The 12,988-nt window shown below is 45.4% G+C and overlaps 1 protein-coding gene across 3 annotated transcripts in view; it reads left to right on the top strand.

Annotated features, from left to right (window-relative positions):
* MASP1 (mannan binding lectin serine peptidase 1) overlaps positions 1-12,988 on the top strand; it is a 75,606-nt gene that overhangs the window by 30,439 nt on the left and 32,179 nt on the right. For all 3 annotated transcript variants that reach the window (XM_003256630.2, XM_003256628.2, XM_003256629.3), the window contains exons 4-8: positions 730-861; positions 4,750-4,946; positions 8,297-8,444; positions 9,840-9,958; positions 11,263-11,341. In XM_003256630.2, coding sequence (XP_003256678.2) covers positions 730-861; positions 4,750-4,946; positions 8,297-8,444; positions 9,840-9,958; positions 11,263-11,341 — 675 coding nt within the window. The remainder of the gene's footprint in view (positions 1-729; positions 862-4,749; positions 4,947-8,296; positions 8,445-9,839; positions 9,959-11,262; positions 11,342-12,988) is intronic.

The raw sequence follows: 12,988 nt of genomic DNA, 5'->3' as shown, positions 1-12,988 counted from the left end.
TGGCTGCTCCACATCTAAACTAACATTAGATGTTGCCAATTTTTAAAAAGTTTAATCACTCTGGTGGGTATGTAGTGGTACCTCATTGTGGTTTAAATTGCATTCCCTTAATGACTAGCAATGTTGAACATCTTTTCACGTGCTTGTTGGCCATTTGTTTATCCCTTCTGGGGAAATGTACATTCAAATGCCTAGGACAGGGCTTGACCCACATTAGGGGCAGAAAGAAAGAAAGAGGTAGCATGAGGTAGAAGTTAAGAGCACAAGCTCCGTACCCAGCTTGTCTGTATTTAAATCTCTGGTCTGCCACTTACTATCTGTGTGATTCTAAGTTCGTTAATGCCTCTATGTCTCCATTTCATCCTCCACAGAATGTGAATAGTAACAGAATGCATAGTAACAAATGTGTAATGCTTCCTGAGGTTGTTGTCTCACACACAGTTATTATTATAACTGTTAGAGGATAGTGGTCCCACCAGAAGTCAAGTTACCTGGGTTTGAACTTGGCTCTTTGTGACCTTGGGTAAGTTGCCTAACCCCTCTGAGTTCCAGTTTCCTAGTCTGTAAAGTGAAGATAATGGCTACCTCTGGGCTGTATGTGAGGATTAAATGAGAGAATGCGTGAATCTCCTAACATAGTGAGTGGCCCATATCAAGTGCTCTATAAATGTTGGCTGTAGTTTTCATCATCATGCATGTATTGACGGAGAGGCTTTACCTGCCCTACAGATGTGGACGAGTGCAAGGAGAGGGAGGATGAGGAGCTGTCCTGTGACCACTACTGCCACAACTACATTGGCGGCTACTACTGCTCCTGCCGCTTCGGCTACATCCTCCACACAGACAACAGGACCTGCCGAGGTAGAGTCTACCCATGATTCTGTGCATTGCCCTTATTAGGCCACATCCTCAATAACATTAGGTGAGGCTCAGAGAAAGACAGATATGCAATAGGAACAAGTAAAAGTGAAGTCAATGATGCACCTCAGACACCACACGGATGAAGATGCAGAAATGCCCACCCAGCCTGGAAACCTGATCTTGGGTTCCCAAAGGAGAGAAGCTCTAGACTATTTGGCCATCTTTCTTTCTCGGCAGTATTTTTGCTATATAGGTTGCTGTCTCCTATCCTATTGTAGGCAATTGGTCTGGTCAAGTTAGGGGAAAACTTGGGTTTCCCAGTTCTTTCTCTTTGAGCCATGAGTTATGCTTTACCCAGCAACCCCTTTTCTCTTCTTTTCCATGGCCCCTAAGTTCCTCTACAATAGAGAGACCTCAGTCCAAAGGAAAGAAGAGAGAGAGGAAAGAGGCAAACAGAAACAGCCAGAAAACTTCCCATTCCTTCTATCTATCTTTGTTTTCATCTATCAACGTACCTACTATGCTATAGTCTCGTGCTTAGGGAGGGATGGAGAAATGGAAGGGTTTAGCCACTTTCTAGGAGGAGCTCTTGGGCTAGTGGGGTAATGGGCATGTAAGCAAATGGTGAAGTGTCTTATGGTCTCTATTTTAACATTAATGTTTCCATTACATTTATGTAATGGAAGTATGGACATAGCACAATCAGACCTGTGCAGGCAAACACTTCCCAGAGTTGTGACCCTTGACAGAGATGAAAGAATAAGGAGAAGAAGGGTCTTCCAGGCAGAGAGAAGAGCTTCTGCAAACAGTCAGAGGTGTGATAGAACTTCGAATGTTTCAGGGAACAGCCAGTAGATTAGCATGGTCCAGGATAAGCATGTGTGCTTGAAATCTCACTTGGAAGCTGAGTGAGGGATCACTGGAGGAGGGCAAGTCTGGAGACAATTTTTTTTCTTCCTCCTTCAAAAGCTGTTATTTGCTTCTGAATAAAACCCTATATAACGCATCAGTATAAAGCAATCTAAAACCAAAAGAACTGGCACGTGCAGGATTTTTCTTAAAGAGTGTATGGTTTCTATATTTTTATTCGGTTAAGTTTTCACTGAGTATCTACTATGTGTTCAGTACAGTCAGGGCCACGAACACTTAGGGCAGAGCAAGGTCTCACTCATTTTCTTCATTTTCACCCATCACCAGTAGCTTTTTTAAATATCATTTTCCTAAGGCCCCCCTCCCCCATGAAATTTTAATACCACAGATAGACTATATATATCTGTTTATGTACTGTATGTCCATCTGTGTATTGTGCATTTAAAAAGCAAGACCTTCCCCACCAACAAGGAATTTTAGCTTTCTTGAGGGCAAGATCGCCCCCATGAGAATGCTTGGGGTAACAAATGAGAACAATCAGGAACTCCGGAGACTTCTATCTTCAGCTTGTGCTGCAGCTCATAGCTGTGAAACTTTAAGTTAGTCATGACCCCTTTTTCAGAACCACAGTTTTCTCATTTGCAAATAAGCAGAATGAATAAGGGCGTAGAAACTTTGACATCCCAGATCTAGGATGAACTGGCCCAAGGGTAAAGACTTAGTGACAAATAAAGGTTCCTTAGCAGGGCTAAAGTCAGGTCTAGGTTCCCAGGACAGTGGATTCTCGCGTGCAGTAAATGCAGTGGGGAACGAAGCACAATTCCTGCACTCACAGAACCTACAGTCTAGTGGGAGCAAGAAAATGAGCATAGGGAGCTGTTAAAAGAAAAACTTCAGACAAATTAAATTTAACAGAGTTTAACTGAGCAAAGAACAATTTGAGAATCCTCCCCTCCACCCACCCTACCACCACCAGAATATGTTCAGAGCAACTTCAGGGTTTGCTCATGCTGGATAATATTTATAGGAAGTAGAAGGAAAGTGATGGACAGCAAATGGAAGTCAGGTACAGAAACAGCCAAATTACTTACAGCTTGGTATTTGCCTTGTTTGAACATAGTTTGAGCAGATGGCCACCCGTGACTGGCCAAAACTCTGTGATTGGTACTGTTAACTTAAAAATTAAGATTACAAATCTGTAAGTTTAGAAAAAGAGAGGAGATTTTATTCCTTATGAAGGGTTACAGCAGGTGGCCGTCCTCATAGTCTGGGAAGCACCGCCTCCAGCCAAGACCAGAGACAGGCACTTAAAAGGAGGAGGGGTTGAGATAGGAGCTTTATGCTGAACAGGTTGGCTAAACATACATATTCAACAGGTCATAGGAGGAGCTATGCATATTCCTAAGAGTGGTCCTGACACATGCATATTGAACAAACATAAATGCAACATAGGACCCATGTTCACTTTGGGATGGAGACTTTACATTAAATGTATTACAGTTAGGGTCCAAACGTCTTTTCAGGACAGGAGACATTCAGGTGTGCAGCCTCTGTAAACTGGCGAGAACCAGGCCATGGTCAGAAGTCTCTTATCAAGAGAAAGTGACTGAAATCGATGTCTTGTCCATTCAAAGCTGTAGTTATGGCTGGTGGAACAGGGTGGGGATCAGCCAGTCAGCATCTGGTAGAGCTGAAAATTGTTTTCATATCACTTATCGCAAGGCCAGTACTTGTTCAGCTGCTGGAGAAAAAGAAAAACTTTGTTGCATCGTTAGAACATAGTTTATGCTTTCAGTGTAGGGATGCGTGACTTAACCCTTGCCTGGCATGGCCTTAGTTCCTTCATCATTTATAATTTGGTATTTTATTGCCACAAGGAGTCTGTTTTCTCACTCTCATGATCTCTATTTAACATTAATGTTGGTCGGTTGTTGGGTCCAAACTGCAGAGAAAAGGGGACATAGAAGGAGTGTCTAACCTACCACTCCATCATGGCCAGGAATTCCATTTTAAGGTTTTTCTGGAGATCCTTTTGCCACAGGAGGCCCATGAGGTCAGTGGAGGGCTTAGGATTTTATTTTTAGTTTACAATAGAAGAGTAGATCACAGTCTACTTAAAAATCCAATTAGGTTACAGTTCACCATGTATGCAGAACCCTTCAGGCTGAATTTAAAATATGTAAGGAGGCTGGGCAAGGTGGCTCACACCTGTAATCTCAGCACTTTGGGAGGCCAAGGCAGGCAAGATGGCTTGAGTCTAGGAATTTGAGATCAGCCTAGGCAACAGCAACATAGCAAAACCCCATCTCTACAAAAACTTCAAAAATCAGCCAGGTGTTGTGGCACGTGACTGTAGTTCCAGCTATTCAGGAGCCTGAGGTGGGAGGATCACTGGGAGAAGGTGAAGGTGGAGGCGGAGGCGGAGGTTGCAGTGGGCCGAGATGGCACCACTGAACTCCAACCTAGGTGACATAGTGAGGTCCTGTCTCAATAAAATAAAATAAAATAAAATAAAATAAAAACTAAGAAGGAAGCTTAAGGCTACATTTAGTTGAACAGAGTGAATAGCACTATAAAGAAAAACAAAATAAAGACAAGGGCTAGACAGTGAGGGTGTGTGTCAAGGGCCTGTAGGAGATGAGGGATCTCCTGAAGTTCTGGGTGCAGGGAGGACACCATCACAGAGGTCCAGGCATCCCCCTGACCACTCCATCTCAAAACCTTTCCCTCTCAGATCCCTCTCCCTGACCCCCATACCAGAGGATCTGATGAGAAGGCTCTTCACACAGGGTAAACAGCCCTGGACAGACAATTAGAAAATCTGTGCTTGAATCTCAACTCGGTAAATTACTAGACATGTGACCTTGAGCTTCATTTTTCCCATCTGTAAAATGGCGATGCCGATACCTTCCCTGTCTACTGCTTGGGACCATTGGGAAAATCATATAATAACAGATAAGCAAGGCTTGCTATGGCCATGGTTGCGATGCGCCATTTTCTCTATTATGTTTCCAACAGTGGAGTGCAGTGACAACCTCTTCACTCAAAGGACTGGGGTGATCACCAGCCCTGACTTCCCAAACCCTTACCCCAAGAGCTCTGAATGCCTCTATACCATCGAGCTGGAGGAGGGTTTCATGGTCAACCTGCAGTTTGAAGACATATTTGACATTGAGGACCATCCTGAGGTGCCCTGCCCCTATGACTACATCAAGGTGAGCCTGCAATGAACACTTGTCCTGGAGATGCTGGAAAATCTTGGCTGAGTTGGGAAAATTGGTATTGCAGAACCTTCACCTTCTTCTCCCAGGATAGAGAGCCTAGCAGCTAGTTTCTCAAAAAGGCATTATTTAAAATAATATCTACCATCTTAATTAGATCTATTCCAGGAATCTCTGATCTGAAATGACCCCGCTGGCCACTAGGGTGGCTTGAGGAGGAGAGTCGTAAGGTGAATCTGCATTTTAGAAAAGTCTCTTGCGGGCATGCCCAGCCTCACGAACACGAATCCCACGCCGTCACGTAGGGCCCTGTGCACAGAAGGGCCTCATGCTTGGTTTAATACACATACGGAACTATTTTTCTTCTGTTTATTTTTTTAACCTACTACCAAGGCAAAGAAAAATGTATGAAAATTTTAATTTGTTTTAAATAAGGGGCCCCGTATTTTCATTTTGCCCCAGACCTCACAAATTATGCTGCTGGGCCCACTTGCGGGAAGAGGCTATGTCAAAGGCAAATAAAGACGGAACAAACACCACAGGCAAATAACTACTCAATTTGTGGTTATTTCAATATAATAATTAAGAAGGAATGGCAACCTGAATTTGAGCCATGGCTGGGATAATGGGGGAGATATTTTTGAGATATGTGGAAAGTAAAACCAGCAATTCTTACAGAGTGATCAGACAAGACATCCAAGTAGAGCTGAATATTAGGGTCTAGCTCGGACGAGACCCTGAGCTGGGGATAAAGATGGGTGCCATGAAATGTTCAAAGAGGTGCTGATTTAAACTGTGGAAATGGCGTGATGTCCTAGAAAAATTAAATGGAAGCTAGAACATAATAGATTATGAGACCTAGACGGAGGAAGAGGAACCCACAAAAGAGGTCAGAAAGAGCCAGAAAATGAGACTGCCCAGGAGAAAGCTGTCAACAGTGAGAGAGGCAGAAAAGACTGAGAGGACACCGAAGAAAACTCTAGAACTTAGAGCCTGGGCTGTCCCCTACTTGTGTACAGAGGCTAAGAGGCAGCTTGGCTGCAGGGGGATAGCAGGAAGCATAGGCCACGGGTTTTCTATTTTGCTGTGTTAGCAAACTACCACAAACATAACAGCTTAAAACAATGCCAATTTCTTATCCCAGCATTGTGTCGGTCAGAAGTCCCAGTGAGCACAATGGGGTTCTTTGTTCAGGGTCTCATGAGACTGAAATCAAGGTGTCAGCTGATGGAGCTCTTATCTAGAGGCTCTGGAGAAGAATCAACTTCCAGGATCATTTAAGTTGTTGGCAGAATTCAGTTCCTTGCAGATGTAAGACTAAAATCCCCTTCTTCTTCCTGGCTGTCAGCCAATGGTGGCTCTCAGCTCTAGAAGTTGTGCTCAGATACTTTTACATTGGCCGCTGCCATCAGAGACAGTCCCTTCCATCAAATTCCTACTACACTTCAAATCTCCCTGACTTCTGCTGCTGCTACCAGCAGGAGGAAACTGTGTTGAATGGGCTCGTGTGATTGGGTTAGGCCCACCCAGATAATCTCCCTCACTTTAGGTCAACTAATGAATAACTTTAATACATCTGCAAAATCCCTTTTGCCATTTAACATAACATCATCACAAAGTAGCCCCAGGGGTGAAGGTCAGGAGGACCACCCTAGAATTCTGCCTGCCGTGGTATCCCAGGAGCTACACATAGGAGCCCCACCCAAGCGCGCAACCTCTTAGGGCTTCATTTGTTTCCCCTCTCCTCAATAAGGACAGGACAAAGATGTCACTTGGGATTGCAGAAGTCACCAAATGATAGGTAAGGAGTCATGGCCCTCAAAGATGGGGAAAAAACAGGTTAAAGACGTGGAAAAGAACCAGGACTGAAAGGTGGGGAATCTGGATCAGATAATAGAGCCTACTGCCTTCTCTCCCCGACTGCCCCCAACCTCCCGCAAACTCATCACCTCCCTCCTGCTCAGCTGCAAAACTTCCCAACTGTTTTTTGTTTTGTTTTGTTTTTTTGCTTCCGCTCTTGCCCTACACAATCTATTCTCCCACAGCATTGAGGGTGATCTTTATAAAAGCTAGATTCGATCGAGTTTGCACTTGAAATTAAACCTAAATTTCTCAACACAACGTGGCGTTTGTCTGTTTTCCAACCTCATGCCACAGCACTCCCACTGCCCAGCCAGCCTGGCTTCCCGCCTGTTCCTAACACTAGGCAAGCTCTTTCCCACCCTTGGCCTTGATCTTTACATATGCAGTTTTCTCTCCCTATGAAGTGTTCTTCCCTTCTCTTCAAATAGGCTCATACTCATCCTACGTATCTCAGATCCCCAATGCTACCTCAGAGAAAGGCCTTCCTTGATTACCTAATTAAAGTTACTATCTATTATATTACCATTATAGGAATGATTACTTCTACAGGTTACATAGATTTTACATCAATTATAAACATATAGCATATATTTCTATTGTATATGCATATCATCTTGATTATTTTTATAACCCTTATGACAACCTATAATTATTTTGTTTATTATTTATTTTTAGTTCCCCCCGACTAGACTGCAGTTTCTTTGACAGCAGAGATCATCTCTGCTTTATGCACCAGACAGCACTCTGCCCTTCTCTGAGCCACAATATGTTCATCTTTAAGCAGAGGATTTTTTTTTTTTAATTTTACTTTAAGTACTGGGATATATGTGCAGAACATGCAGGTTTGTTACATAGGTATACATGTGCCACAGTGGTTTGCTGCACCAATTAAACCCGGGTTTTAAGCCCCACATGCATTAGGTACTTGTCTAATGCACTCCCTCCCCTTGCCCCGCCACCCCCTGACAGGCCCTGGTGTGTGATCTTCCCCTCCCTGTGTCCATGTGTTCTCATTGTTCAACTCCCACTTATGAGTGAGAACATGCGGTGTTTGGTTTTCTGTTCCTGTGTTAGTTTGCTGAGAATGATGACTTCCATCTTCATCCACGTCCCTGCAAAGGACATGAACTCATCCTTTTGTATGGCTGCATAGTATTCCACAGTGTATATGTGCCATATCAATGCCAGTCTATCATTGATGGGCATTTGAGTTGGTTCTATGCCTTTGCTATTGTAAATAGTTAAGTAGAGGATTATTAACCTGCCTTGTCCACTTCAAGAGCCATTGTTAATTATAAAAGAGAGAATGAAGATGAAACCATCTGGTGAATGGTAAGGCTCACTAAAAACCTAAGTGAATACCAAGGGTTCATATGGAAGCTTCCAGAAAACCCAGAGTGCAGTGGAGAGGTGTTACCTGCAGTAGCCATTTTGGCTGCTCAGATGTAACCCTCTCTTTCTCTCTCTTTCATATTTTGCAGATCAAAGTTGGTCCAAAAGTTTTTGGGCCTTTCTGTGGAGAGAAAGCCCCAGAACCCATCAGCACGCAGAGCCACAGTGTCCTGATCCTATTCCATAGTGACAACTCGGGAGAGAACCGGGGCTGGAGGCTCTCATACAGGGCTGCAGGTAACCTCTTCCCTCCCAGGTCACACTCAGCTGCTGTGCTTAGCCCTTGCAGAGGCAGTGGCTGAGGGAGGAGATGTGCAGGCTTGGATCTCCTCTGGAGACCTGATGGGACTCCCAGTTGAGCAGCTGGGGACCAAGGCATGTGCTCTCTCCTGACTCAGTTTTCCATCTATAAAATGGGGGCAAGGGCAGCAGTAATGTTGGGTGGACTAGACTGGTGGTTTTCAAAACATGTACTTCAGTATCACATACAGAGATTAAAGAAAAAGAAATCTTGTTTCCTGAACTCTACCCCTCACACAGTGACTCAGTAGACTTGGAGAGGGCCTTTTCAGCTCCAGCCTTCTCCAAGTCTAGGGCTAGAATTTGGATATGGGCCTGTAGCCCAGAATGTTTCATTATGGTGCTTTGCCTCCTTCTGGGCCCCCCATCGGCAAAGCCCATGGGTCTCATGCCCCCATCCCCCAAGTCAGCCAGTCCTGGCTCAAACCTTGATCAAGCCATTCAACCTGCAGTAACTGGTCTGTAGGAACTCAAGGAAGGAAAGGGTGAACATCGGTGACAAAAGATCGCAGCTGGGCATGACTAATCCAGTTCATAGACTAAAACTCTGGCCCTGCCTACATTATCACATACACTGCTCAGATGGGGGAGAGTAGGGAGGATCTTAACAAAGGAGAGTTTGTCTCAGAAAAAGTGTCAGGTATAGCCCCAGGCCTGAAGAGCCTCTCAGATTTAGCCTTTCGAGGAGAGGACTCAGAGGCATGTGATCACAGTCTTTCTAACGCTTTGAAGAAAGGCCTTGGGAAGAAAGCGCAATTTGGGTCATCCTTGGTGGCCCAAGAGGACAAATGAGTAAAAATTACAGGGGTGCAAATTTCAGTTAAGTAGGAAAACAGTGTTCACGTAATCAGCAGAGTCCGTGCCTGAAAGGTACAAGTTAGGGAGGCATTGAGCTCCCTGTCACTGTGTCCCTGAGCCGCCATGCTTAGCCCTCCCGGGGGTGGTGGCTGAGGGAGGAGGGATGCAGGTTTGGACCTGGTGGGGCTCCTAGCTGAGCAGTATGTTTGGCGTCTACTGAGGAGGATATTGTAAGAGAAGCATCAGACGAGGATTGGATTTAATGACATTTAACATTCCTCCCAACCCTGCGTTTTAATGAAATCATCTGGTCAACCATTTCATTCTACAAGTAAGGACATGGTGGTCCAAGTTGGAAACTGCCCTATTCATGGTTCCAGAATTAGTCTCTTGCAGGGCTTGGAAGATCCATGCCTCCAATACCCAGTTCCAGGTTTTATTCACCTTCATCAGGCCTTGCTTTCTAGGGACTGGCCCTTTAAGGTCAGAATTCTCATTTTCTCACCTGCTGTTCTTTCATTTGCTCCTCACCAGGAAATGAGTGCCCAGAGCTACAGCCTCCTGTCCATGGGAAAATCGAGCCCTCCCAAGCCAAGTATTCCTTCAAAGACCAAGTGCTCGTCAGCTGTGACACAGGCTACAAAGTGCTGAAGGTGCAGAGCCTTGCCTGGGAAAGGGGAGTGACCAGGCCACAGAAACTCTCCAAAACTGCCCCCTCCCCAGGGCAGATGGGCTGCCAGAACTTGTCATAGTTCCAGCACAGAATTTCATAGCTGCCCATCAACTTTTCAAATGCTCCAGAAATTCCAAAGCATGCATCCCAGGCGGTCTCATACTCTGAAAGTGGCACAAAATTTTGTTTGTTTGTTTTAATCAGAGCATGAGCTGGTTTGAATTTTAAAAATATGGATCCATACAGCTCTATAATCAAGGCTGAGAACTGTAACAAAGTTCATCAGGCTTATAGAGGGGAGTGGAGTGGGATACCAGGAAAGGAAGTAAACAGTTTAAAAGTAGCAAATGGGGCCAAGCATGGTGGCTCATGCCTGTAATCCCAGCACTTTGGGAGGCCCAGGCGGGTGGATCACCTGATCTCAGGAGTTTGAGACCAGCCCTGGCCAATATGGCGAAACCCTATCTCTACTAAATAATACAAAAAATAGCCAGGTGTGGTGGCGGGCGCCTGTAATCCCAGCTACTCAGGAGGCTGAGGCAGGAGAATCGCTTGAATCCAGGAGGCAGAGGTTGCAGTGAGCTGAGATCATGCCTTTGCACTCCAGCCTGGGTGACCACAGCAAAACTCCACCTCAAAAAAATAAAAAAAGGAACAGATGGGTTCCCCTCACTCTCCCACCCCCTGAAGCAGTAGTTCTAGGAATCACATGGTTAGCTTTAAAAAAAATCACCTCCCAGCTCTCACTTGAGATCAGTTAAAGCAGACTTTTTGGGCCTGGGACCAGTGATTGGTGCAGCCAAGCTAGAGGACCATCGCTTTCAAGGAATGGTTCTCAAAGAGGGGTGTTCAGTTTCAGCATCACCGGGAACTTGTTAGAAATGCAAATGCTTGGGTAGGCCAGCCCCACTGAATCAGAAACTCTGGGGGAGAAGCCCAGCAGCCTGTGTTCTAACAAGCCCTCCAGGAGATGCTGACCGCTTGCCCTGGTTTGAGAAGCACTGCTCTGAAAAAGGAGTCAAGGCTTACCATTTTCCCTTCAGAGATAGTTGCCCAAACCCCTTCTTGCACACAGCCCTTGCCCCTCTCCAGAGTATGAAAAGGGAGTATGAATTCAGCATGTATCTTTCCCCTACCTTCAAGCTCACCCTTGGAGGCCCATGGGTGGAAAATCTCAGTCGAGATCAAGACACGTGTGGAGCTTGAGTTGTTTTTGCTAGGAAAAAACCCCTGACACCACCCCCACCTCCTTCTTCCCACTCCCTTCTTCCTGTCTCTTCCCAGGACAATGTGGAGATGGACACATTCCAGATTGAGTGTCTGAAGGATGGGACGTGGAGTAACAAGATTCCCACCTGTAAAAGTAAGAAAGCCTAATGGGTTGTTATAAAGCTACTGAGCTCCCCAACACTGGCAGGATCCGAGCGGAGCATGCAAGGGTGAAAGCGTGGCAGGAGCACTCTAAGGGGGATGGGAGCAGGAATTTAACAGACACACAGGGTTGGGAAAAAAAAAAGAGTATCAATGCCCCTTTTGGCAATAAGGCGTTTGAATCCCAAAAGAAACTTCTTATGGGCCCAGTACTTTGTTAAATACCAATTTTACTTTAGCCCATAGATGGGTTGCCAAACTTACTAAAGGAATAGCATGTGTCCAGGTTCAAAACCAGCTTTGGCAATTGCTAATTCAGGAAACTAGTTTGGTGCTAGTGCCCAGAGCTGAGTGACCTTGCTAGTCTTCACATGGCCATCAGCCATATCCCCTACATCTTCTGAGACAGCCCATGATTTAGGGCTGTGCAGGAAGGGCTGTGGGGTCAGCACAGTGGGCCTGCATGAAGCAGAGGATACAGCTCTTCACTGGCTCCTGGGACCCAGAGTTCTTGCCTTGGCTCTGCCCCTAACCAACTCTGTGACTGTGAATAAGACCCTTCGCCTCAACTATAAAATAAGGAGTTTGGACTAGCTTTATATTTTAGAATATGTGCCAATGGTTTTAAAATGATACAGTCTATATAAATCATCTACTGAGCTTTGTAAAAATACAAGCTTCCAACCACTTCACCTCACCACCACCCCCTGCAACCACCCCTCAACACCCAGGTGATTTCAATGAAAGACTTATAAGGACCACAGTTTTAGAAACTTATCTATGGCCAACACTGATGAGAGGAGGCACAGTGACAGAAATAGTCAGGGAAGGAAGGGAGAGAGAAGGGAGAATTTGCTTTATGATGGATTGGTGAGGTCAAGAATTAGAGCCTGGCACAGTGGCTCACGCCTGTAATCCCAGCACTTTGGGAGACAGAGGCAGGTGGATCACTTGAGTTCCGGAGTTCAAGACCAGCCTGGCCAACATGGTGAAACTCAGTCTCTACTAAAAATACAAAAATTAGCCAGGCGTGGTGGTGCACGCCTGTAATCCCAGCTACTCAGGAGGCTGAGGCGGGAGAATTGCTGGAACCCAGGAGGCGGAGATTGCAGTGAGCCAAGATCATGCCACTGCACTCCAGCCTGGGTGACATAGCATGACTGTGTCTCAAAAAACAAAACACAAACAAACAAAACCGAATTAGAATTGGTCCCACCCATCTTCCTTTCATGACTTTCCATGCAAACTGGAGCGCTATCCTCTTCCCTTTCTCCTACTGGCCTTGATTCAGTAGGCAGACAAATCTCCCATTGTCCCAAGGGGGACATTCCCTTAAGGCAAATCCCAGGAAGAACTTTGAAGTAAAATATGCTTGTTCTTTTCCTTTTTATATGATGAAATTTTTCCTTTTCATGTGATGAGCTGGAGTCAGAGCCTAGCGTGGGGAAGGAGGGGACATTTTATGGCTTTAACAAAATGTTTCAAAAAATGTTGACTGGATGCCTGCGCAGAGTTCCATAGGGAAGTCAGATGGAAAAGACAAGGTCCAGGCATGGTGGAACTCAAGTGCTGGTGGCCACAGCCACCACCTCCTCCAATCCGAGGCTCAAGGCGCAGTGCTGTGACTGGGTTCTAAGCA

The sequence above is a fragment of the Nomascus leucogenys genome, chromosome 11 (assembly GCF_006542625.1).
Source record: "Nomascus leucogenys isolate Asia chromosome 11, Asia_NLE_v1, whole genome shotgun sequence".
NCBI classification, from domain to species: Eukaryota; Metazoa; Chordata; class Mammalia; order Primates; family Hylobatidae; genus Nomascus; species Nomascus leucogenys.
This window is presented reverse-complemented; position numbering and strand designations above follow the sequence as displayed.